The 26659-nt window shown below is 50.5% G+C and overlaps 1 protein-coding gene across 3 annotated transcripts; it reads right to left on the bottom strand.

Moving 5' to 3' along the window:
- Window positions 1-1336: 1336 nt before the first annotated feature.
- CABP1 (calcium binding protein 1) lies at window positions 1337-26659 on the bottom strand. Of its 3 annotated transcripts, XM_006865436.1 has the most exons (7): window positions 16974-17053; window positions 11772-11951; window positions 8246-8276; window positions 7875-8018; window positions 6705-6814; window positions 6320-6467; window positions 1337-1791 (listed from the first exon to the last, which is right to left on the bottom strand). In XM_006865436.1, exons 1-7 carry the CDS (start codon window positions 17016-17018, stop codon window positions 1766-1768), a joined length of 684 nt encoding a protein of 227 aa, XP_006865498.1. In that variant the 5' UTR covers window positions 17019-17053; the 3' UTR covers window positions 1337-1765. The 3 variants fall into 3 exon arrangements, with proteins under 3 accessions (XP_006865498.1, XP_006865497.1, XP_006865499.1); XM_006865435.1 differs by lacking the exons at window positions 11772-11951; window positions 16974-17053 and adding an exon at window positions 25968-26659; XM_006865437.1 differs by lacking the exon at window positions 11772-11951.

The following is a 26659-nucleotide window of genomic DNA, read 5'->3' on the forward strand; positions in this document are numbered from 1 at the left end:
TTCTAGAGATGTTAATAATGCATCCTGCTCAGTACGGCTATGTTGTACAGTTCTACTGTACGCTGTGGAAACAGAGCCCCGCGGAGGTGTGCAGCGCGTGCCTGAGCGGGTTTACAGTGGAACACATCCATCAGGATTCCTGCATTTCACGTGAGCAAAAGTTTCAACAAGAGGAGGTGACTGACCCAACCCCACAGCAAGTAAACCCAGGGCCTAAACACGACACACCTGCTCCTCACTTGTTGACTATCTCACTATCGAACATTTCATATTTACAACAATCCTAAAAACAATCTACTCTCTGGCCATTTTGCTCATTAATGATGTACATCTATCTGATTGAGGTCTGAGGTGAGAGTAAGGCTGGCTGTGATGGTGAAGGTCATGTGTCAGCATGGCTGGACCATGATTCTCAGGGGTTTGGCAGTTACATAATGATATAACTTGTCAGTTATGCAGTAATGTAATCTGGCAGTTCTATGATGATGTAATTTGGCAATTATATAAGGTTGTAGACATCTTCCAATTTTGTGATCTGGCCAGCCTCCATTTTAATATAATGCCGATTTTTGTACAACATTCATAATTGAGGAGAGGGTATACTAAGGAGCCCTGGTGGCACAATAGTTAAGCACTTGGATCTTAAAAACTTAGCAGTTCAAACCCATCTACTGACTCACAGCAAAGACCTGGTATTCTACTCTTACAAAGATTATGATCTAAGAAACCCTATAGGGCTGCTGTGAGTTGGAATTGACTCAACGGCACACAACAACAACAACACACTACACTTGCCTGCTCCACACTTAGCAGGGAGGATGGCTGTTGTCCCCACATGTGTCCCCTCACACACACTGGGATTTCCTTTAGGATAAAAACCTTGGCATTGCTTCCGCAGGGAAACTACCGCTGACTGCCCCCAGAGCAGGCCAGACCTCATTACACCACGCTGAACGCCCTTGTGCTTTTCCTTAACGGCAGTATCATGATTTTGTATTTTTAAATTGTATATTGATGTGATTATTTGGCGTCTATTTTTCCGACCAGTGTAGAAGTTCTAGGAATATGGGAAGTGTGACAGATCCTGCAAAATGCTCACTGAATATCCACTCTCCTCAGATCACCTATCCCCAGCTAAACAACGGCACGTCCAGTCTCCTGGGTTGGAGGTACCAGTTTCTGGCCTGTAAGATGAGCGTGGAAGTCACCAGGCACAAGACAGATGCTCCTGGTGGGGTGTGGGATGGAGGATGCTCAGCTGGATCTGAACATGCAGCTGGTATTCTGGAAATGTCTACTCAAGTCCCCAGAAGCAAACACCACCACTGCTGCCCTCCTCGTGGAAATCTTTTTATTGGTTCTGAGATAACAGGGCTGAGGCGAGCTGGGATGGGCACCGAGCTAAGGAGGGTGGCGAGAGGCTTTGCCCTGGGGCGACATGCTGTGTGGGGTCTGCTGGCGGGCTCCCTGGCCCACCCAGCCAGCAGCGGCTGGGCACATGGCACTTGGCGCCTGGCATGCCCTCAGCTGGCTTGGCACTGGGGCCTCCTCATTGGCGGGCACCCCCTTTCCAGTCAGTTGCAGGAGTTGAGAGTCTTTCACAGTGCGGAGGGGTGGGAGTCCAGGGTGGGCCCCCGGGGTGCAGGCAGGCCTCCTCCGCCAGTCCATTCTGGGCTTGCGGCAGCTGCGGCGGGGGGAGGTAGACTCCGGCTTCTCTTCTCCCCGGCCACTGGAGCTTGGCAGTCCTGGAGGTGTCTTCGCCACCTCAGCGGGACATCATCCTGACAAACTCTGGGAGGGGACAGGACAAGGTGTGGAGAGGTGGCCCTCAGAGCCCAGGACTGCCTACCGCCTCCCTCAGATCCACAGCTGACTGGACTCCTGCTGTCTTCAACATCCATTAGTCACATGGCAGGAGTGTGCACTCTATGTGGCAGCTCTGACCCTGCTGGAACATGTTCCCATGGCTCCCGTCCCCTTAACGTCATCATGACAGGGCCTCAGGACCTTCCTGTTCTGGACCCAGCTGGCATGGGGGCCTCATCTCCCACCAATCACCCCAAGACCCAGACCTGTTGCCTCAAGTGCAGTACATTCGTGTGCTCTCACTCCCCCTCACCCACCTCTCAGCTATCCTACTGGCTGCTCCCTACCTGTCTTTTGGCCACTACTCACCTGTTGGGGCTCCACTGGTATCTCACCTTCCCCAGGAGGCCTCCTAGTCCCTCCCCACAGGCAGCGGGGCATGGAGCCCCTCCTCACTCTACAGCCTGCTCTGTGTTCCCCTAAGGGGTTGTCTTTGCTGGTCTTGGGCTCTGTGAGGCTGCGATCCGGCCACAGCACATAGTAGGTGTGCAGGACACTTTGGAAGAAGGAATGGAGCTAATACAAAATGCAAAAGGAAACCTACAGGGAGCAAGTAGGATAACTTATTGCAAAGAGGGAATGGTAATCATTGAGATGAAACAACGGGTATAATTTGTTGAATGTAAAAATCGATGATCTTGTCTGTAACCTTCACTCAGTTCACAATAAAAAGGCGGAAATAAAATTAAATGAATGAATGGGGGAGCTGGGCTCGCAGAGAAAGGCTGTCCTTTGAGGTACGTAAGTGCTTAGAGGCAGGCGGCCGGAGAATTTCAGAAGATCCGATGCTGGTAAAGCTCAGCCTCTTCTCTCTAAACTCCCCTCTACTGGAGGTCAACTGGTTCCTGGAGAGGGCCCTCCATCCTATGCGTTCTGGACAAACTCATCTGGCCTGTTGAAGTGTCTGTCTTGCCTTTCAGCTCAGGAAGCAGGTACCTGGTGCCACCTTTACTGTTCCCCCCATGCCCCAGGCTGCTGCAAATGGTGCCAAGATCCGCATCCTGCAGTGACTGAGACTCCAGGCCCGGCTTGAAGCTCTAGCTCTGCTATGTCAACCGAAGCAACCAGAACCAAGCTCAATTACTGCCCTGAGTCTCAGTTTCCGGACGTGAGGTCATAATAATGAAATCCTGAGTCCTGGTATGAATTAAATGAGATAATATAAAGAGGCTTCACAAAGTTTATGGAAAAATTCCATTATCTTTTAGTTCCACTTTCCCACAAACTATTGGAAGCCCCCCTCATACGTGTAAAAACGTGTTGCTACAAAATCATAGAAACTTTTATTAAAACTATCAAAGTGTTAGGTTACTGTTTCTTGGCGCAGCTTCCATCGAGGTCTAAATGCTTCTGAAGGCAGTGTCCCCATCTCTCTAAGCCTTCTCCGAAGACTTCTGCACTCTGATTCAGACCATGTCAAAACAGCAGTTTTAGCATCCTCTAGGGACTCAAACTGTATTCCTTTTAAATGTCCTTTGAGTTAAGGGCACAAAAAAGCCTGAATAATAAAGATAAGAACTATAGGGTGGATGAGGAAAAGTTTCCCAATAAAATTCTGGTAGCATAGCCCTTACTCGTCTGGAAGAACAAGGAGGTACATTGTTGTAATGGGGAAAAAAAATTCCTTGGTGTAACTCTCATGGACTTTTTCTCACTAGTGCACTTTTCATTTTTTCTTTAAACTTACATCTAATAAACTCCCATGATGGTTTTGTGTCCTGTGAGAAAATCTATCAAGATTATCCCCCTTGGAACCCCCAAACAGTCACCGTAACTTTCTCAGTGAAACTCTCCTTGAATTTCACTGGACCAGCAGATCTCCTTGAAAGCCACTGTTTTGCCTGGATCTTTTTTGGGAAGGAACCCTAACAAGACTAAGACAAGTATGATACTGAGAGAACTTGTCTGTAATCATTCACTGATCTCAGAGACATGTTTAAACACATCTTTTTTGGAATAAACTGTACATATAAGGAGCTCTGGTAGCGTAGTGGTTACGAATCGGGCTGCGAACCTTAAGGTCAGCAGTTCGAAACTACCAGCCGCTCCGCGGGTGAAAGATGAGGCTTTCTACTCCCGTAAGGATTTAAACCCTCGGAAACCCTGTACAGGGTCGCTATGGGTCGGAACCGACTCGACGGCACTTAACAACAACAACAACATATGAGCTGACAGGTGCTCTGGTATTGTGGTGGTTATAAGTCGGGCTGCCAACCTCAAAGTCAGCAGTTCAAAACTACCAGCCGTAAGCAGTGCGAGGAGACCCGAGGACTCCTGGGCCCAGAGTCAGTGACGTGGCCATGGAAAACTCAAGTGGAGCATGGAGTTGCCGGCTAATGGGAAGAGAGGGCATGTGCACAAGAACACCCACACTTGCAGATGACACCCACGTGACGGGGACTGGATGACTGGATGATCGGAGCTCAACCAGGAGAAGAAAGAAGGGGGGAAGGGGGGAAGAAGATTGAGCTGATCCAAGCTGATGAACTTAACCTATGCATACGAATGCAGTGACACAAAAGAGGCAACAAATCCTTACAGCAAGAAAAACTCCCACCCCCTCCACACACAGAGTAGACAGAGAGGGGCAACTTGGACATTGGATACCCAAATGGGGAGGGAGGGACTACAAAGGCAAGAAGTAACTGGCTTACAAGCTTTCAAGAGGGAACCTAGAGCTAGGGGCCATGGAGGAAGGCAGAATCACCAGTGAGTACTATCCAATTTGTCTAGGTAGAGCTGATGAAATGAAATACAGATGGGTTACATGTGATACTGCAGTGAATAACAGTTATCAAGACGGACTGTGAGTGTTGGAAATGCAAGGGTAGATGTTTTGTAGCAAGGAAGAGAGCGATTATTTCTCCAGTCTAGAAGCGGAGGTCTCTGGGACAACCAACGGATAAGAGCCGAGAACGGGGCCCCACCCAGAGAACCGGGGATGCCTGAGATGGAGACAGAGATGATGACATGGAGGGATGAAGCGGCTGGGGACTTTGGATCCAGAGAGGGAAAGGAACTGTGGGCCGAAGACTGAGTGGGGAGAGGGGGAGTGTAGAGCATGGGCTTTTAGGATATGCCCTTTGGTCGGAAGACGATGCATGGAGGGGACTGGAACTAAGGCAATGTAATGATATATGATGGAATGAATATGGAACTGAGGTTCTCTCATGTAAACTATCATATAACTCACAATAAAACATTAAAAAAACAAAACAAAACAAAAAACTACCAGCCATTCCATGGGAAAAAGATTTACAGCTCCCGTAAAAATTTACAGCCTTGGAAACCTTATGCAGGGTTGCTATGAGTCAGAACTGACTCCACGGCACACCACCACCACTACATGAATTGAAACTTTAGTAGTCATACTTTCTGACTTGCCTTTGTAAAAAGCAACTTAGTACAATGAATGGCATATAATAAAGTTGTATGCTAAATGATAACTATTATCATCACTATTGTCACTGTGAAAAACATTTACTGAACATATAATGTTATATGCCAGGTATTGAAGTATGGAGAAAATGCATATCAAGAAAATATGATTTCTCTTCCCAGAAAGCTCAGAGGCAATGGCGAGATCACCAAAACCAGCAGCTAGGGGCTAGTGGGAAAGGCAGGAGTCAGCCTGTGTTGTTATGAAAGTCCAGGAAGATGAAATTCAGACTAGGGATCCAGAGAAGAGGTTCAGGAGGAAGTGGTCACACTGTAGGGTTGTGAAGGAAGAATAAAATGTAGCTCAAGTAAAGAGCAGAATAAAAGGCATCCTGACCTAAAGAACGGCATATTCAATCCTGGAGGTAAAGGAGAACAGAGCAGCCTCGTGAACATTACGTTTACGTAACTTGGAGGTAGAGTGTGAGTGAAGAAATGGCAAGCAGTCAGCTGGTCAGGTAAGCTGTAGTCAGCTCCTACGTGTGGGGGCCTGAGTGTCAGGTTAAAAAGTGTGGTATTCATGAATGAGTGCATAAGTGAACGGACAGACGGATGTCTGGAGAGGAATGGGTAGACAGATGGACCCAGGGACGGATGAATGGAGACTAGATGGGTGCAGATGGGACAAAGACTGTACAGATAGATGAACTGCTCATGGGAGTCTGAGTAGACGTCTAAGCAGATGGATAGAGATATGTGAATGAAATTATAGAATTAGAACTGCATAGATGGCCAACAGGTAAGAACATAAACAGTACATGGATGAATGCACAGCAGATTGAATAATACATATGTCATCAGATAAGCACAAGGTGCACTGGTTAGAGAAGGGTCAACAAATGGATGAACAAATGGAGAGATGAACATGGAAAGATGAATGGATGGAAGGATAGATGGATGAGTGGCGGCAAGGATGGACTGATGGATGAATGATGGCTACATAGTTAGAGGGCTCTAGAGATGGTCGCTGATGCCCTTCCCTGGCTTCTTTTCCACTTTTCCAAGGCCCACCTACCTTCAAAGTCTACTCGTCCATCCCCATTGAGGTCCACATCTCGGATTATTTCTTCTATGTCCCGGTGTCCCACCTGATGGCCCAGGAGTTTCCTCATGGCTTCTCGCAACTCACTAGTGCTAATTTCCCCATCGCCGTTGGTGTCAAACTGGAGAGGACAGGAAGGAAGGAGACCAGCTACAACATGGAGACCAGCAGCAGCAGGTCCCAGGGTTGAGCTCCTTCTCTAGGGTCTCGGCATTGTTTCCCCTACCCCAGAGACCCTTCTCCATCCAAGTTCCCTCCCCTGCTCTGGGACCCAGGGCTCTGGCTTTTCAGGTAGCCATCCTGGGGTTGGGACTCTAATAGGCTGCCCACCCCCATTAGTCCATCATGTATCACTTACTTCACGGAAAGCATCGCGCAATTCCTTTACTCCAATCATATCTGCTGTTTCTGCCAGGAGTTTAGGTCCCATTAGCTCCACAAAGTCATCGAAATCCACATGGCCACCCACTGGGAATAGGAGAAAGGACTAGGTCACCCATCTACTCATTCCCCACCTCCAGCAAGGCAACCCAAGGAACTGCCAACCCCTCCTTGATCTGTTCAGTACCCTGTCCAGGGCATAACCAAAGGCCAAATGAGGAGAGAGGTGGCATAACCAAAGGCCAAATGAGACATAGGTGGTTTGTCAAGGAAGAGCTTAGGGAAATGGCCAAGGGGGACAAAGGGATGTGGACAGAGGTAGATGTGGACAGGAGAAAGACACACTGGGTCACAGAGCCAGCAAAGCATTTCAGAGACAGAGATATACACACACAAGCAGAAAACCGGAAGTTAGGGCTGCCTGATCCATAATTTCCAACTTGCTTTCTGGGTAGGAGGATGTGCTGGAGAACTGACAACACCCTCCTGCTCACAAAGCCTTCCACAGGATGTGCGGGATAAATGCCCAGCAGGAGAGGCGGGGACTGGATGGATAACTCTGGGGTGGGTGTTCTGTGCTAACTTCCTGAGTCCCCACCCTAGCTAAGCTCCAGTCACCCTCGGTGATAGCTGAGTTGAGGGTGCAGCCTGTGTCTCTCATTGCTTTTCCCCATCTCACTTCCCTAGTCCTTACCAACACTTTCCTCCCCTATCAAAGAAACCGCAACTTGCGCTCCAATCCTCGTCTCAGGCTTGCTTCTGGGAGAAATCGAACCAAGTCAGAGAAAACCATGTAGGAGCAGCAATGGACAGAGAACCACAATGTCGGTGGTTTGAGCCTCAAGAGAAAGATGGGGCTTTCTGCTCCAGTAAAGATTTATAGCCTTGGGAACCCTTATACAAAAATTGCTATGAAGCCACTGCACAACCATCTTCAGCTCAACCAGTCAGGCAGATACAGGACCGCTTTACATACATGACTTGATTACTTCCTGTGCTTTGCTTCCCCTACTAAGCCCCCATTTTACAGGTGAGGGAACTGAGGCTCAGACAGGGCTAAGTGGCTGACCTCGGGGTTCCTGAAAGCTGGAAAGTAATGGACGCAGGGGATGACAGGGAGCGAGAAGCGGTCTAAGAGGGGCCTCACGGTTCATGTTGATCTGCTGGGACAGTTCAATGAGTTCCATCTCAGTGGGCATGTAGCCCATGGTGCGCATGCAGTTGCCCAAGTCCCGGCAGTTGATGTAACCGTCCTTGTCCTTGTCAAATTCTCTGAAGGCCTCTCGGAGTTCTGGGGAGGAAAGCAAGGAAAGACATGATTGGGGTTGGGACCCCACAGGGCAAAGGAAGTCCAAGGGTCCCCTGGCTAGGAGACTGGCCTGCTTGCTCCTCCGATGGCTGGCTCCACAGAGGATAGCCTGCTTTGTCCCAGGCAATCTCTCTCCCCACCAAGCTCCCATCCCACACCTTCCTTCCTGAGGGCTGAGCAGCCCTTTCCCTGGAGGGGCCAGGTTTTACCTTCAATCTCTTCTGGCCGCAGTGATCTGTCCTGAAACAAAAGAATGTGTCTAATTAGCAGCTGTGAAGGGCCCCCGATGTCACAAAATGCCCACCTTAGCAGGGGTGGGGGTGGGGGTCATCCAAGCGGCAGCAGACACTGAGTGGGAGGTGATGGAAATGCAGGTGTGCCTGGACCCTGTCCTTGAAGAAAAAAGGCTCCTTCCGGGGTCTGGACAGATGTCCAAGGACCCAACTACCCCCAACCAGCCTGAGCGCCAACCTCTGCATCCCCAGCCCCTTATTCCGGATATGAAAATGTGTCGGGACACAGAGGTGGTCTGGAAGGGAAGACCTGTAAATAAAACAAGGTCAGTGGGGGAGCAAAAAGAGGGAAGTCCCACCCAATGAAAGCAAGGGGGCAGAGAGAAGAGGCCTGCAAATGCAATGGGAGGAAAAAGGATCTGGAGCGCAGTCGGAGGAGAGGGCAGGACGAGGCTGGGCATGCGGAGCAGAACTGGGGCCATGCTCTGTGCCCTGACCACTGCCCCACCTGTTCCTAGCCAGCTCCCATCCTTGGGCACAGCTTAGGACTCTGGAGGCCACCAGTTCCTCTAGCTGCTGCCGGGGTTGAAAACATCCATTTCCAACTTTAGCAGTGCCCATGTCCCTTCGGGGACCCACCAAATAAGCAGTGTCATCTCCAGAGAGCAGGCCAGAGGCACCAGTGCCCCCAGGTCCCCCTCCTTCAGGAAGACAGACTGGCATAAAATGGATACGTTGGCCACCTGGACCTGCTTTGTGGGCTCCCAAACAGATCCAGGGGCTCATTCTCCCCAAATATCCCAGCTGTTTGGCTTTGGGCAGGAAACCCAGGGGACAGAGAGTTCACCCAGATACCAACCAGCACATTGTTTATGAATAGCCACATGGGTGTGCCACAGGGAGCTGGGGGCATCGCAGCCAAACACATGGATTGTTCCAGCCAACAGGGCCAGGTTGGGTGCCCAGACACCTCACACTGGCCCTAGAGCCAGGCACAGCAGTACCTGGAAAGTCTGCAGATCTTTTAAGAAGCAAAGGGGTCTCCTGAGCAACATCTCATGGCACCCAGAGCCCAGAGGAGGCTGTGTGTGGCAGGATGTGTGAACTAGAATTGGGAAGGAGCGGGCTACAAGCTAACAGGTACTTAAGGTGGTGTTTCCAGCCGTCAGTGGGATTCAGCTGGCTTTGTGTATTTGAGAGAGATAACTTTCCGATGTCCACTGGGTCTCAAAACGTGGCCCAGTGCACGATACAGGGGCTGTTACTCCTGCTTCCAGTCAGAGGTGGGTGTTAGGTAACTGGAAGGAAGTTATTGTTGTTTTCCCAATGTTTTCTACCACAGGTAAAAGGGAACCAGCGGGCAAGTATCTGTGTATGGTGTACTCACAGGGACACGCTACTTAAACATAACAAATCCTGTCCCAGCTTCTAGGCCTCCACCAGCCTCCCAGCTGTCCAGGGCTAGAGAGAAGTGGGGTGCTGCTGGCCCTAATGTATCCCCTAGACAGGCTAATTGTTGCCATGGAGACAATTCTGTCTCCAGGTGACTCCGCGTACATAGAACTGTGCTCCATAGGGTTTTCAGCGGGTACATTTTTCAAAAGTCAATTGCCAGGCTTTTCTTCCGAGGCACCTCTGGGTGGACCTGGACCACCAACCTTCCAGTTAACATTCAAACACTTTAAATGTATCACCCACCTACAGGTGTCTTACAGTGTGCTGCATCAGGAACTGCCCTGGCAGAGTCCTTGTAACATCCTAGGGCGGTGGGAATATAGGTACCCCACTCTGGAATAGAGCTGGGGATGCCCACAATGTGTACTGAGGTATACCTGGGGGCGTGGGGAGAATGGAGCTCTGGAAGCAGACAGACCTGTGCAAAAAGCTCAGACCGGCTACTTCCTAGCTGTGGGATGTTGAGCATGTCATTCGGACTCTCTTCATCTCCTATTATGGGTTGAATTGTGTGTGGCCCCAATATGTGTGTTGTTAATTCTACACCTGTGGTTATAAACCCATTTGGGAATGGGCTGTCTTTGTTATGTTCGTGAGGCAGGATTCGGGTAGGGTGTGTCTTGAGTCAATCTTTTTATAAGATATAAAATAAGTCGATTAAGCAAACAGACGTGGGAATGAAGAGAGCTGCCAAGTCACATGAAGATTGCCCAAGAGCAGTAGCTCAAAAGTAACACACAAGACCGTTTTTTAGAGCCACACAGAGAACAAGCCTTCCCTTAGAGCTGGACTTCGAGCCTCCTAAACGGTGACAAAATAAATTGCTGTTTGTTACAGCTCCCCACTTATGGTCATTTTGTGACAGAGCTCTGGAGAACTAAGACCCCTCCTCATCTGCAAAGTGGGTTCAGATCCATTTTACACAGGGTTTTCACAAAGGTTTCGTGAGACAAAATATGTCAAGTGTTTAGAACGTGACCTTCCCTAAATGGAACCTGACGTATATTTGTACCTGTAAGATCACCTCTATTATCCTCCTGGGAGACTGTTCCAATAGGTAGCCACTAGCCAAGTGTGGTACTGAAATGTGAGTTAGGATCAAATAAAAAGACGACTTCGGATTCTCAAGTGCACCAGGAGCAATTCAATATTGTTCCTCTACGTTCACTGGCCAAGTGGAGCTCGTGGTGACGGTACCAGATGGTGTAGATTATGGAACATGCCCATCATCATGAAGAAATTCAATGGGGATCACTGTGTACAGGGACTATTGTTCACAGCACAGGTGACTCTTGAGTCAGAATCCCCAGGTTCGAATCCCAGCTGTACCACCTACTAACTCTCTGTTGCCTGGAGCATGTTACTGCTCCACCTCATCTCCCTGGCCTGTAAAATAGACTCTGAAGGATAAGCACTGGACTGCAAACCACTAGGTCGGCGGTTTGAGCCAACCAGCCCCTTCATGGAAGAAAAATGAGCTTTCTACTTTTACAGCCTTGGAAACCCTATACAGGGTCACTATGAGTCGGAACCGACTCAACGGCGCTTAACAACAACAACAACAACAGTACCTACCTCTTGGAGTTGCTTGGAGTCTTAAATGAGATCTTCCATCAAACCACTTAGTACAGTGTCTGGCACACAGTAAGTATGCAAAAATCAAACAAAATACCAGTAAGCATTGTTATTACTAAAGAGCCCTGGCAGTGCAGTGGTTATGAGTCGGGTTAATCTCACGGTCAGCAGTTCAAAACTACTCTGCAGGAGAAAGAGGAGGCTTTCTGCTCCTATAAAGGTTTACAGCCTCGGAAACCCCTATACCGACTCCACGGCACACAATCAACACCATTGTCATTGCTCCTTGCTGGATTCGCCAGTACTTAACAGCCATGAGTGGGACTCTGGGAACCAGATACACAAGTTGGGTGTCTGAGACATATCTGCTAGGGGACAGAGGTGTTGTATACAGAACCCCTCTTCTTCCCAGCACTTTCTCATGCCCTGCAGAGCCAAACTGAGGCTGGCTCCACTGGGCCAACTTACGTACAGGCTGCCTGTTCTCAGCGATGCCCTTGCGCAGGAAAATGCAGGCAGGGCCCAGCAGGTTGTGCATGAGGGCACAATTCTGGGCCAGCGTCAGCAGTGATCCTGGGAACTCGCCGCAGCCTGCTGGCCCCTCTTCGCTTGTCTGCACTGCCGTGTAGCTGGTCTTCTCCTCTTGGCGCATCTTCAGCCAGCAACAAGCAAATATAAAAGAGAGGGGGCAGTCACCTCCCCACCCGGGTGGGTCCTCCTGGCCCCAGCCTGGTCCCTGGTCCTGAAAGGGCTCTCCTCAGGAGAAGAGCTTTGGGAGTGAAGTGGCAGGTGCAGACAGTCCTCAGGATGCGTGGGGGCAGGCCTCAGTTTGGCCCACCAGATGGAATCTCCAGTCCCTGACCACAACAGGAAGTTCCAGGGAAGCTGGGTGTGATGCCTACTGTGTGGACCCGCATACACACTACACACTCACACCTGCATGTACACAGAACCACACACTCACATGCATGCAGGAGCTTGGAGAAAGAAGCAGTCAGAGGAGAACTTCTGTCCTCACATAGAGACTAGTAGAATAATGTCCTTCACCCAGGACGCTCCCAACGTACTAACTCTATCCCTGGAGCAAAGTCATTTATCTGAGCTTCCTGCCTCAGTTGGACCCCACTACAAGGCTAAGTGGGGAATCCGAGCTGGCAATATGGAGACCAGAATCAGCTGGCCGGTGAAACTGGGGGCTGCAAGCCCAGGAGGCTGAAAAGCAGCGGACAGGGTATAAGACAAAGGGATGCCCTAAATGGGGAAAGCTGAAAAGTCTGAATGCCCTACATGGAGAGGCCGCCGCACTGACAGAGGAAGGAGGATGGTGTTGCGGGCAGAAGTGGCAATAATGAGCCTGACCAGCCTCCAGCTCTTAGTCGGGGATGTGAAAGAGTGGGAGGAAAGCAATGTTATCATTCCTTCCTCCTTTAAATAAAGTCCAGGAGTCTCTTCTACGTCCTGACTAAACCCACAAAACCAAACCCCTGCTGTCAAGTTGATTTGGACTCATAGTGACCCTACACACTAAAGAGAACTAGAAATACAAGCAGAAACCTCTTGAAGCAAAACCCTATAGCTGCATGTCCAGGCTTACGTGAAAAAACAAAAAGGGCCCTCAAGGGAATTATTTACTTTCCAAAGGGGACTCTTGTAAAACAACATTATCCTAGTGGATAAACAATAAATCACCACAGAAACCAACTTACACACACCTCCACTCAACCGATCTCCTGGGCAGCACTCAGTATCTGGGGCGGGGCGGAGTGGCCACTGTCTGGATCCATGAAGGGTGGGGCCACTGAGCCACAGCCCAGCACTGATGGACCTTCTGATTTTAAAGTCCCCGGGGAGAACAAGCAAAACTTCTCTGTGGGTCCCATTCCACCCTACGGGCCGCTCTACCATCCAGCAGTCCTCCACAGCCTCCTTCCCGCCCTCCTGGCTCCCCGCCCAGCCAGGCATGCTGGACGTCCTAAGTCTGGGGCGGAGCCTCATCAGCTTACTGAATATAGCTGAGAGCTTCCAGGCCTGCCAGTTCCTCCCCCTCCCTGATGGTTCCCATGCAGCTATAAAAAGTCCACATTGCCCCTAGATCTGCTCCTCAGGGTAGCAGCAACATCAGACACAACATTCTACTGCCCCAGGCTCCTCAGGATGCCCGTGTGTCTTCTCAGAGGTCAGGTCAGACCACACAGCCCTTTCCCTAAGGAGAAGGATAGGGCAGCGGAAATGCTGAGGGCTGTCTTTGCCTGAAGAAGCCTAGAGGTGTACAACCTGCCCTTCTATTCTGCTGCCCTCCACTTCCAGCCAGGTTCCTCCAGCCCCGGAGGCCTGTCCTCTCAGACTAAGCTGCAGAACACACTCACCAACCCCCTCTTCTCTAACGCTTCTCCTTTCCAAGCCTCATTCCATGGGCTACAGCTGGTGTCAACACCCCCTTCCGAATTCCTAAGCCTCTTCTAGACCTGGAGAAGGAGGTTTTCCAGTTCCTCTAAGGAGAGGCAACTCAGATTCCAGGCTGGCTGTCATAGGTTCAGTATTGAGTAATCTCAAGGCATGAGGGATGTCAGACAGACCAAGGACCCATCCTGGTGTGCTGTCCAAGTGAGCGAAGATTCAGAAGTTCTTCTACGACCTCACAGGTCTCCAGGACATAGGCTGGAAGTAGAGCTGGAGCCCACAGTGATTTAACCCTAGAACCATCTCAGATGTGTGCAGAGAAATCAGCTCTTTTTTGTTTCTGGCTGAATCTTGTGAGCTTGGCTCATCCTTGGAAGGAGGGGGCAGCAAGCAGGACAGAACTCTGGTAGACAGCGGAGTGTACTGGCTTTGGACTCAGACTACTTGGAGACAAATGCTGGCTCGGCTGCTTTTTGCCGTGTGAACTTGGACAAGTCACTTCAGCTCTCTCCTGCTTCTTTCCTGTCATCTTGTAAGAAATACATAGTGCTTAGAGTGTGGTCCGGTGAATGGGGTTGCTATGGCAATGGCCATGACGACAACAGCAAAGCTGCTACTGCTGCTGAAGCAACTTATGAGGTTCTGGGTGCCAGAAGGCATTACTCCTGACTCCAGAGGAAGTGGTGGTGATGGTGGCGGGAGGCATATGTCAGTCAGGAAAGAAAAGAGAAAGAAGGGGGAGAATGTGCTCCCATGAAGAGGAGACCAGTGGTGTCTCTTGATCATAATACTGCCTGGTATCAAGAGCCCCAAGTGGTTGCTGCTATCCCCCAGGCAGTGATGGCATCTGACAGCCTGGTCCTGCCCGGCTCAGAGCCTGGGGCAGGCCACTTCTCATCATTACCAGTTTCCCAGCTACCACTCAGGATGCCAAGTGGGCAGCAGCTCACAGGCTGACGATGTCTCCTGGCATAGGGCAGGCAGTGTATGAGTATAGCATGGCCACAGGAGGGGCCAGAATGCCCCGTGCCCCACCAGCTTTCTAGCAACACAAGAGAGCCAAGAGAGGGGAAGTAACTGGCTCTCTCCCACTGAAGGCGCTCAAGCCCTCTGAGCTAGGGGCTGGTTTGAGGTGGGAAGAGGACACTGCCTGGAGTGAGGACGAGGACTACTGACCTCTCAGGGCAGACTCAGGAGTCTATGGATAACACTTGACTTCAGAAGTAAGTGAGAGGCAGCATGGCATGGAGGAAAAAAACCAATCAAACCTACCCCAGCTCGAATTCACACAGGGTTCAAAGCCCAGCTCTGCTATCAGCTGGCTGTGTGTATCCTACCCAAACACCACCAACAAAAACTCACGGCCAACAAGTCGATTCCAACTCAGAGCGATCCTATAGGGCAGAGTAGAACCGCTCCTTCAGGCTTCAGAGGCTGTACATCCTTATGGAAGCCAACTGCCTCACCGTTCTCCTGTGGAACAGCTGGTGACGTTCAACAGAAGACCCTTGGCCAGCAGAGGCCAACATTTAACCCACTGTATCACCAGGGCTACTTCTGTGTTTCCTAGAAATGTTCTTATCTCTGAGTCCAGCTCCTTTCTCCATAGAACAGTCAAGAGAACTACCATGTGGCCAGGACAAAAGAAGATAAGAGATAGTGGATACATCACAGATACTCAGGAAAACGCCCCGATTATTGTTAACATAAAGACACAGAAGGGAAGGCAGCCAGATTACGGCCCTTTACCTTACTCCTGACAACACCTCTCCTATTTCCTTTTCTTCTCCATTTCCTTCTCTAAAGCCCAGAGTGGAAACAATTTGATTCTGGTGACAACAGTCCTCTAAGTGAGTACCCTACGCTGGCACTGTGCACTGCACTGTATTTAGTCTTCACAGTCACCTCAGGAGGTAGATGCTTAGGGCTCCCACTTGATGGGCAAGTCAGCAAGGCACAGAGAGGTTAAGTAACTTTCCTAAAGTCACACGGCTGGAATGAGGAGACTTGAGCAGTGGGACTCGGCTTTGGGCTGTGGGACTCCAGTTCACTTCCGCAAACTCTAAACAGAAACCATGTAAGACTTTCCATCCTGCAGTCCTCTAGACGAATTCCCATCAGTTTGGCTTTCTCTGCATCTCTGAGGGGGAAGACTCCTCAGATGATGGGGGTGGGACACAGAAGAAGGCATCAGCTCTCAGAAAGATCCAAGGAACAGCAAAGATGAGGAAAACTTTGATGTGAGCAACTTACTTACATGAGGAAGACAAGCTGAAAAGTCTGGAATGCCCTACATGGAGAGGCTGTGGGCCTGACGGAGGAGGGAGCCTGGTGTTGGGGGCAGAAACCCTAGTAATGAGCCTGACCAGCCTCCAGCTCTGTCTGGGATGTAAAAGAACCGGAGGAAAATATCACTATCCTTCCTTCCCCCTTTAAAAAAAGGTCCAGGAGTCTCTCCTATGTCCTGACTAAACCAGAAAATCAACGCCCCTGCTGCCAAGTTGATTTGGACTTATAGTGACCCTATATACTAAGCAGGACTAGAAATACAGTCAAAAGCCAGTTAAAGCAAAACCCGATAGCTACAAGCCCAAGCTTGCATGAAAAAAAATATATATATACCCTAGAGGGGGATTATTTACTTTCCAAAGGGAATTCTTGTAAAAAAGAGAATCACCCTAGTGGATAAACAATAAATCCACTACAGAAATCAACTTATACACACTCAACATTCAACAGATCTCCTGGGCATCAAGTTTCTTAATGGAAACAATCTTGGGTCCGGAGCCAGTCTGGTCCTAGTTGAGATCCTCTGGACTGTCTCAAGAATGAGTAGGAGTGGAAGGGAATATCCTGCTTGGCTCCTATTAGTAGCCATGGGAGCCATGTTAAATCCCACTGTTCTGAAGGTAAGATCACCACAGAGGGTCAGAAATCCTCAAATGAGAGAATGAACCTAAACAACAGTGACAAAACCCAACCGTCCTCTAATCCCGTCAGCTCCAAGGGTGTACACTGTGACACCCTAAACCCCATTCTCTCCATCAGAAGTCTCAAGAGTCCCTATGCTTCACTTCTCCCCCATCTTGTGGACCCCCAAGCCCAACCCAATCTGGGACATGTGAATCTGTCACAGGTGGGTGTCTGATAAAAGCAGCTCTGGACAGAACCCTGAAAACGGTAGTAAGCATCAGATTCCCACCCCTCCACGCCCAGCTTCTGGGTCAAATGGCCTGCACCCACATGCCAGGTCCTGGGAACTCCAGAAACATACCTTCCTTGAGAGACTTCTCAGTGGAGACTTGACACAGTTGCCCATCCTAAACTGAAGTGGCCCCTTTTGGGACCTCCAGGTCCATGGGGCTAGGAGACCTCAGCCCTGGTCACTGCAAACCCCAGCCTCCTGGACCTTGGCCACTCTTCCTCCAGGACCGAGCTGAGCCCACTCTTGAGTGCGTGCTTGCTGTCTGGTTTCTTTAGGAGGGGGAGATGAATTGTGGGTGGTGGTGGTGGTGAACTTTCTGGGAGAGGGTACAGGGACCAGAGAAATCGCCTGGAGATCTGAAAGGGCAGAGGCAGGCTGCCGGATCATCTACATCAGATTAGAGCTGAATCCACTCCCTGGCTCTATTCTCCCTTGGCCCCTCCTCTCCCCACTGCCAAATCTGCAGGGAGATTGTCTCTGTGAGGGGGGTTTGGAATGGCAGCTGTGGCCAGAAATTAGACCAGCAGCCCCACAAAGGGAAGCTGCCTAGTTTAGGCCCCCAAAACCAGGGTGCCTCCCATCTCCCAGCCTTGGATGAGCATTCACGCACGTGCGCGCGCGTGCACACACACACACATACACACACACACAGTCATACACACGTCAACACCCGTGAAGATGTATGCCCTTTCTCCAGAGCCGTGAGCCAGTCAGACCCACATCCTAATTCTCCCTGTCTATTCCAGCTGTTTGGAGAGCAGGAGGCTCCAGGGGAGGGGTTGGGAGATCTTCAGACGTACCATCACGCTCCTGTTTTCACATTTGCCTCCTCTCTGCAATGGCTCCCAGGCTGGTGCACTGCTGAGTGGCCCGCAGAGACCCACTCCTGGCCCCATTGCTCGCTGAGTGCCCCAAACCGTCTTTAAGGTCCCACATGGGAACTTCTCAAGTGACTAGCTCTTTCTCGTCCCTTCAGGTGCTGGCTTTAATCTGAATTCATCTCAAGCCTCAGATGTCCATTGGAGACCAGATGACCCAAGAGAGACAGGGTCTCCTACTTCCAGGTACCAGTTTTCCCCAGCAGGGGGCGCAAGAGAGAAAAAAGACTAAAAAGTAGATCTCCCTTCCGCCTGAGGCTACCAATTCTGAGACAGACGCAGCTGAGGGAGTTTTCAGTCCAGACAGGCCTCTTCCCCAAAGTTGTTTTGTCCAGTTTGGGATGGTGGGCGGACACATTGCCCCTGGAGAGCTGGGGAAGGAGGTCCCTGGAAGGAGATCAGTTCTGCTGCTGACGGTAAAAGAGGCTGATTGGTGGAGTGACTATGCAGCCTCGTTTTGTGGAAACTCTGGAGGCCGTTTGGAGAAGGGCGGGCCACCCTGTTAGGAAAGGATAGAGGAGGAGCCCCAGCTCCTGGGAGGGACTCTGGAACCTAGAAGGCAGGAAAGGGTGGGAGGCACCAGGGAGACGGGTGGAGGGGAGTTAGCAGCGAATCAAACACCTTCTTCCAGACCTACCCTGGACCCTTCCTCAGAAACAAAGCAGGAAAGAAGCCCCCTTCCGTAGGGCCCAAGCTGGGGCAGGATCAAGAGGAAAAGGTCTGAAGGCCTGGGGTTGAGTCCTGGCTTCTTTGTGTCTGTGGAATGGTCTCTCTTTCCTAAGCTGCCCTTTCTCCTAATGCAAAACCAGGATGCCCCTACCTTGCTTCTAACATCTCTGTAGGAAAACGTGTAGCACCTGATAAGTACTTGATAGAAAAGTATCATTTGTCTAGTGTGGATGTGCCCAGCACTGTGCCTGACTCCAAAAATGTTGTGGAGAACCAGAAACACCATTCCTACTTTCGAGGAACTTAACATTCAAGCAAGCAAGCAAGAGATAAAACAGCTGTGAATATATCCTTTCATTACAGTTAAGATACATGCGGCGAAGGGGAAACACAGGAGATCTGAGAGTGAAGCAGAAAGATTTGACATAGTCTGGGGGCATCAAGAAAGACGTATGGATGAAATCAAGAAAAGGAGCCCTTTAAAAAGATGCTGCTGCTGCCCTACAACATTCAATAGACTCCTGTGAACCCGGGTGGAGACCTGGTTGGCCCACAGTGTGGAAAGACCTGGGAACTCTTGGGCCCAGAGTCAGTGACATAGCCACAGAGGACTAGAATGGAGAGTGAAGCGTCCAGCTGATAAGAAGAGAGGACATATGCACAAGAACACCCACACTTGCAGATAACACCCACTTGACCTGGCTTCAATGACTGGATGATCAGAGCGAGTTCCACTAGAAGAAGAAAGAAGAGGAAATAAAGAGTAATCTGATACAATTTGATGAACTTGACCTCCACCTATGGATGCAGTAGCTCAAAAGAGGGAACAAATCTTTACAGCAAGATCATTCCCACCCTCTCCATACACAGAGTAGACAAGGATGGGCAACTTGGACATTGGCTACCCAAAATGGGGGGCTATAAAGGCAAGAAGTGACTGGCTTACAGGCTTTCAAGAAGGAACCTAGATCCAGAGGATGTGGCAGAAGGTAGAATCTCCACTGAGTAGTATCCAATCTGTCTAGGGGGGCTGATGAAATGTGGATGGGTCTCCTGTGATACAATAATGAATAATTGTTATCAGGACTGATTGTGAGGGTTGGAAATGTAAAGGTAGACGTTTTGTAGCAAAAGGAGGGGAGTGATTAACTTTCCAGTGTAGGAGCAGAGGTCCCTGGGACCATCGAGGGAGAAGAGCGGAGAGCGGGACCCTACCCAGAGAAGCAGTGATGCCAGAGATGGAGGCAGAGACTATGAAGTGGAGAGATGGAGCAGCTGGGGACTTTAGATACACAGAGAGAGAGGGGCTATATGCTGACGACCAGAGGTCAGGCTTGTAGTGTATACCCTTGGTTGGTTGATGATGCATGGAGGGAATTGTAACCGTGGCAATGAAACGATATATGATAGGATGAATGTAAAACTAATGTTCTCCCATGTAAACTATCACATGATTCACAATAAAACATTAAAAAAATAAAGATGCTGCTGCTCACCAGGGATCTCGGAGGGGAGTATGATTAGGCTCCAGGTCTGACGGACACAAAGGTCCATAGTGGACAACACAAGTTCTCAAGGCTGGTGGCTGCAGGTTAGTATCACGGCCACTTAGCCAGCGATTCTGATGGAAGAGGTCCAGGTGGACCCCTGCCAGTGTCGTCATCCTAACTGCTCCTGTCCAGGTGCTTCTGACCACAACAGATACCACAGAGATACTAAGAGCTTGGCATGTATGTGGAGTCAGACAGACTGAGGTTCAAGTCCTGTGCTTGTTACTTGGTGATTATGTGGCCTTGAGGACACATTAACCTGAGACTCAGCTTCTTCATTTATAGAACTGGGGCTGTAACACAGGGCAGGGGGTGGGGGGTTTCAAAAAGATCCTGGAAAATTCCATGATCGTTTCCTTCCATTTTTCCATGAACTTTTTGAAGCCCCCTTATAGAACCTCTCTATATAAGGTTCCATGAGTTAGAATCAATTCATGACAATGGGTTTGGTTTGGGGGGCAGGGGGAGGGTTCTGTAGACCCTCCTGCATAGGGTTATTATGAGGAATGAATGAGATAAGCATGCAAAGCACTTAACATAGTACTGGGAACATGGAAAGTATCCTTTCCTTGCCCACTCTGGCCTGCAAGGGCCACCAGCACCCAGTGTCAGGTGTCAGCATAGGTACGGTATCCATTCACACAGCAGAGGCCCCACTCAGTCAGGCCTGGTGACTCCTGCCCCCTGCAGGTCAGCCCATGGCACAGCACGAGCCTCACGACCTTGGGTTATACCTTTGTCCTTAGAAACAGGAGACAGAAGACAACAAAACCAGGCCCCTGTGGAAAAGGCACACACTTTAACGACAGCCCATCTTGCTTTTGTGGAAGGAGGAGGGAAGGGAAGAGAGGCTGACAACAATTTGAAGCTTAAGGGTTGCAGGTATCTTTAGACCCAGTGCTTCAGTATTTAAGCTATTTGGGGCTGGGCAGGTGGGGTAGCAGTGCTAGAAACATGCTAGTGACCTTCAGCAGGAAAAAAGCAGCAGCTGAACCAGGGAGCTTCCTTAGGAAGAGAGGAGTGAAGCATATCATTTGCCTCCTTCCCCATCCATATGCACTCTAGTCCCAGCCCCTGAGCCTCAGAGAGCCACACTCTGGGTTCTGGAATGGAATAACAGGATCAGAGGGATGAGAAGGATAAACCTGTTGCTAATTAGTCCCGATTAGGAAGCTGGTCAGCCCTCGGGCCTGATCAGTTCAATCATCTGCATTCTGACTTGGATGACAGCCCAGTGCTAAGACTTGGCCAGGCAGGAGTAAAAAACACAGTCCTCATCTTAGGAACACAGAGTGTGATTTAATCTGTTGGTTCTCAAATCGTAAGAAAGCTGGGTGAAGAATGCAAAGTGCTTTGTGGGTGCTTCTGACCAATAGGAAACCCACTTATGGTGTCTTCCCAACAAACCAGCATGGTATGGCACAGACAGGTATGTTTGGAGACAGGACAACCACAATTGTCATCACAGCCTGCCATTTTCTTACTGTGTGATCTTTGGACAAGTCACTTCCCCTCTCGAGTCTCTTTCCTCATCTCTAAAATATCGCGGTGGTGATGCCAACTTCCACAGGTTGCTTTGAAGAGAAAAAGATAAGACACTCTGTTGATTATTTAGTGGGGGCTGTAGGCTGAGGCCTCAAGAGGCCTTATTGCTTTCCAAAACCAACTACCAGCAAGCACAGGCATCCTGGAGGACTCACCCGACCTAACTCGAAGCCACTCCTATCACCTGTAACGATGTTAACCAAAGATGGCCTTTGCTTTCCTTTCACTAAGCCCCGGAGGAGGAAAGGTGATAGGAGCTTCTAGACCTTTCAGAGAGAAGTCAGGACAGACTTGACCAGGGAAGGAGTAAAATGCACAGTCCTCATCTTAAGAACACAGATAGAATATGATTTAATCTGTTGGTTCTCAAATCATAGTCTCTCCTCTTCATCATGGTCTTTTCCCTCTGTCTAAACCACAGGAACTAGAAAACCTCTGAAGTCCACAGGTTGGAAAGGCCATTTACTCATTCAATGCTCAACATGCTATGTGCAGAGCAGTCTAGGTACTGGGCCTAAATTTGCCAAGCCAAAGAAGATGCCTCTATAGCTAGGAAAAGGGGAAAGATAGAATTGAGAGGTAAGTTTTATCAGCATTTGCCCCCTCTGCAAGAAGTGATTCTTCCCAAGTTTAGGGTAATTAGCAGAAAGCCTTGTCTTTAATTTTTCAAGACCAAAGCCAAGAGCTGTCTCAGACCAGGCCTATTCTGGGTTAATTTTGATACTCCATCTTGTCTGTAGACAGTTGGGTGGTATGTCCTTGACTGGGCACAAAAAAGGAAGTAGGAAAGACCCTCTAGCATTCAGCTCCTTCCTTGAGAGGCATCATTCAGGCAATAACGCTAATAATGATGATGATAATGAAAGATAATCTTTACCCAGCACCAGCTTGGAAGTAGGCATTTGATAGACACCTTTCATCTTGTGTAAGCTTCCCTTGAACTCTACAAGGTAGTTTTGTCAAGCGTACTTCTGGATGAGTACTCTGAGCCTGAAAGTCAGAGATGGGAAGTAACAGGAACCTGCAACTGGAACGTGTCCCAACCTCTCATTCTTTGCCTCCACCTAAAAGCCATGCTGACTCCTTGAAAGTAGCGAGGAAGCTCTGCAAGGTCATGGGAAGAGTCTGAATTCCTGTTCATCCTAATGTGGTATTATATCTGGGCACCATCAGTGTCTCAGTGAACCTTGGAGCTCCCTAGCTCAATGGAAAACAGGAAGGAGGAGGTCCAACACAACCCTTGACAGTTAATAACAACAGCAATGATACTAACTCCCACTGATAGAGTCATGTACTCTGGCCAAACTCTTCACATATCTCCAGATCCCATTTAATCCCTCCCAGATCCCATGGAGGTACTGTGATTACCCTGCTCTGTAGACTTAAAAGCAACCACAAAGGCTTAATGAGATTAAGCTGTTGTTGTTGTATGCCATCAAATAGATTTTTGACTCACAAAGACCTAAAGGTCAAGAGATGGAGCTTGTGAAACATGGAAAATATACCTCCCCAGGGCTTGATCTGGAGCTAAGCAGATGTTATCTGAAAGTTTCTGTCCTTGGAGCCCCATTTCCTGTCTGTTGGTTCCAGCCCATTCTTTAAGGACAGAGACTTCAATGCAGAGAGGAGGGAAGGAGAGACTAATTTCTCTGTGTCATTGAGAAATTAGCTTGGATGGAAAAGTCCCAGCCCAGGTTGTATTGTGGTAGCTGTTGTTTAAACAGATCCCTTGGAGAGTAACCACAGGAAGGCCAATGAGTGTCCTGGGCTTTAAAGAAAGCGCCTGGAGTCCCAGAGGCAGGCAGTAAATATTTGATGGGGCCTTTAGCTCCTCCTGACTCAGGTAACCCTGGTGACATTTCAGAACACTGGGCTGGAGTGTAGTCTTCCTTCTAGGACGGAGAAAGCAGAAGGGGGAACAAGAGCATGTAGCTGGAACGCTCTGAGCTCAGAAAGGGCCTGTGCAGGCAAATCCTACAAGATGATAAAGCAGGAGCTCTTTGTGTTCCAGGAGCCAACTTTCAAAGCCAGCAAACTAAAGGACCACCAAGTGTGTGATTCTGGGCCCTTACCTAGATTTCCTACCTGCTGCTAGGGTAGGAGCTCCAAAACGGCCAGGACCCTGGCTGACTTGTCCACTGTTGTCTCCCTAAAAACCAAACCAAACTTCATGCTGTCAAGTCAATTCTCACGCATTGGTCAGAGCAGAACTGCCCCATACCAGAAGAAAGATGAGGTTTTCTGGTTCTGCAAGGATTTACAACCTCAGAAACCATATACTGGGTGGCTTTGAGTCAGAAGTGACTTGACAGCACTTAACAACCAGAATCTTTACAGAAGCAGACTGCCACATCTTTCTCGTGCAGAGCAGCTGGAGGGTTTGAACCAGTAACCTTTCAGTTAGCACTTGAGTACTCAACCAGTGCTCTACCAGAGCTCCTCTGTTGTCTTCCTGTTGTTGTTAGGCACCATCGAGTCTATTCCAATTCATACAGATCTTATGTACAATGGACTGAAACACCCCGGGTCCTGCACCATTCTCACACTCACTGCTAGCTCTGAGTCCTCTGTTGTTACCACTTCATCAGTCTCTGTTGTTGGGTGCAGTCAAGTTGGTTCCGACTCACAGTGACCCTGTGCACAACAGAACGAAACACTGGTCCTGTGCCATCCTCACAACGGTTTGCTACATTACTGCTACCACTATACCATTCCATCTTGTTGGGTGAGGTTTTCCTCTAATCCCCAGTGCCTAGTAAATGCCTGGTGCAAAGCTGCACTCAAGACATATTTGAACATTGAATGAATAAATGTCACTGAGTCATTCTGACCTAACAGTCCCACACCCCCCTCTTCCATAGTACCAAGGCTTCCAAGTGGTCCTTTCCAGGTTCGCCCCTGCTGAGAATTGACCTTTCCACCCTAAAGTACTGAAACAGAATCTACATGTTACCAAGATCCCCAAGTGATTCTTCTACTTGGGTTGGCAAGGCAAATTCTCAGCTGGGGGGTCAACCCAGACTGATCTGGTTTTCAAAGCCCTGACTCTGAGTCTATACATCCGCCACTGCAGTCAACTTCTTCCTCAACCCATCGCTGCACTCTCGCAGCGCGGCCTCCAAATAAATCCCTGTTCCGAGAACTGTTTCCAGCTCACTTGGCTAATGAGGGCTCCCGGCAGGAGCACAACCACACACAGCAGCACAGCAACCCAAATCCATGTGCATCTGCCTTCATGTCAGACCTCTGCCGGCACCAGCCGCTGTGAAGTAGTATTTTGAAAAGGAATGTGCAGATCTAAAGCAAACAACACACACAAAGGACTCCTTGGGATTTGGATCCAGCCTGACTAAGCCAGGAGTTTGAAACAGCTTCCTTACACACTCAGACCCCTCCCCCCCTACACTCCCTGTTTCCCCCTTCCCCCACTGTGCAAACACTCCAGTCAGCCCTCTGCATTACACCCTCCTTGGCTGCCGCAGAAATGTCTCACTGCTGCACCAATGAGTTTGCCTTGCCTACGGACTCAGGACGTGAGGAGAACCTGGCGTCTGTCTCTCAGGACTGCACAGGTTCCTTTCAGCTGAGCCTCTCTGCCCAGCAGCAAGTCCTCACACCTGAGAGCTGGATTATGCCTATGAGGCAATTTCTAAAGGCCTGAGACCACAAGGGAAAGGTTGGGGGGACAGAGGGCATACTGGGATCCCAATGACTTTTCTAGCCCCAGAATGCACACTGATCCAGGCTAGGTACCTCGGAGTGCGTCTCCATATCTTGTAACTAAAAACACTTCTCAACGGAGGTACCAACCTCCTTAGAACACCCCCAAAGTGCCAGTCTGAACCAGTACTCAGCGTCTCCCTGCCAGCCCTGGAGTCTCTTTCATCACTTCCTCGAGTCTCCTCCTAGCTCTCCTAACTTGCTCATTGCCATGCCTCTTTTCCCAGGTCTCTGAGGGTCCCTCATCCCCAAGCAAGTCTGTGTGCTCTGAGGTCCCCTTTTTTGACTCCCCAACTCCACACCCTGGTCTCTTAAGTCACTTGCTGGCAGTCATGGTCAGCCAGAGAAGTGGATTCAGCATCACTTGTTTGGAGCGACCCTCCTTGTGCTGAGCAAGTGAGCAGTGAGGGTGGGCGGTGACGGTGGCCAGTGGCCAGTGGCCAGAGCTGGTGGTCCCAACTGGTATGAGGCAGCAAGGCGGCGGTACCCAAAAGAGGACCAGAGCGTGGACAGCGCACAGGGTGCTGAATCCGGCGCAAGGGCAAAGGAATGCCGGCAGGGGCACCGAGCCAGGGAAGACTTGGGGAGCAGTGGTGTGACCCGAGAGTCTGCAAGCAGGGGGAGAAAGGCGAGGGGCACGAAGTGGTTGCAGGGTCCCGAGCACCTTTCCCGGGAGCGCGGGTGGAAGGTGCGGCCCTTACCTGGCCGAAGGCGGAGCTGAGCATGGGGCGCAGCTGGTGGAGGAACGGGTCCGCCTCCGACCCGGTGGCTGGAGCAGAGTCCCCGCGGCCCCGGGCTCGCAGAGAGCCCCGGAGGCCGAGCGCCGGGGACAATCCCCGTTCCTCCCCATCCCGCCCGCGGGCCGGTGGCAGCGGCGACAGCGGAGCAGGTCGGGGTGCCACGGCCGGCAGTGTCTCCCGGGGCCTGCCGCGCTCCGTGGGGAGCCCGCGCCGGTTCCCCCGCACGCCCTCCTCTCGCGGTACTGGCCGGCACAGGGGCCTCCGAGAACTGGGGTCCCCGGGAGGTGGCGGCGTGCCGGGACCAGCACCGTGCAGTCGGCGGCCGGGCGGCCCGGGCTCCCGGGCAGAGCCGTGGCGGGGAGCCCGACTGCCCCCGCTCCCCGACACCGCCTTCAGCAGCGACGTCTTGGACTCGCTCTTGGCGATGTGCGAGCTCATCGCGGCGGGGCCGGCGCTCGCATGGCCCGGCGGGGGCGGCACAGGGCCCCCAGCGGGCAGAGAGCTGGGCGCCCGGCGGGAGCCAAGCCCGAGGACGCGCTGGAGGCGGGCGCCGTCCCCCGGCCGCTTAAATGCGGCCCCGTCGCCGCCACCCATGTGACAGCGCAGCCTCTGCACCCGGAGCCCAGAGCTCCCTGGCGTCTGGCGGTGCGGAT

This window comes from Chrysochloris asiatica, unplaced genomic scaffold, assembly GCF_000296735.1.
Source record: "Chrysochloris asiatica unplaced genomic scaffold, ChrAsi1.0 scaffold00078, whole genome shotgun sequence".
Classification (NCBI taxonomy): Eukaryota; Metazoa; Chordata; class Mammalia; order Afrosoricida; family Chrysochloridae; genus Chrysochloris; species Chrysochloris asiatica.

Bases quoted from the DNA above. Each gene is read 5' to 3' on its own strand.
- CABP1 (XM_006865435.1), bottom strand. From the start codon at position 26,600: ATGGGTGGCGGCGACGGGGCCGCATTTAAGCGGCCGGGGGACGGCGCC. The intron at 8,019-8,245 runs GTAAAACCTGGC...TTTCCTCCCCAG, and splicing joins GCGGCCAGAAGAGATTGAAG to AACTCCGAGAGGCCTTCAGA. The intron at 1,792-6,319 runs GTAGGTGGGCCT...GTCCCCTCCCAG, and splicing joins TGGACGAGTAGACTTTGAAG to AGTTTGTCAGGATGATGTCC.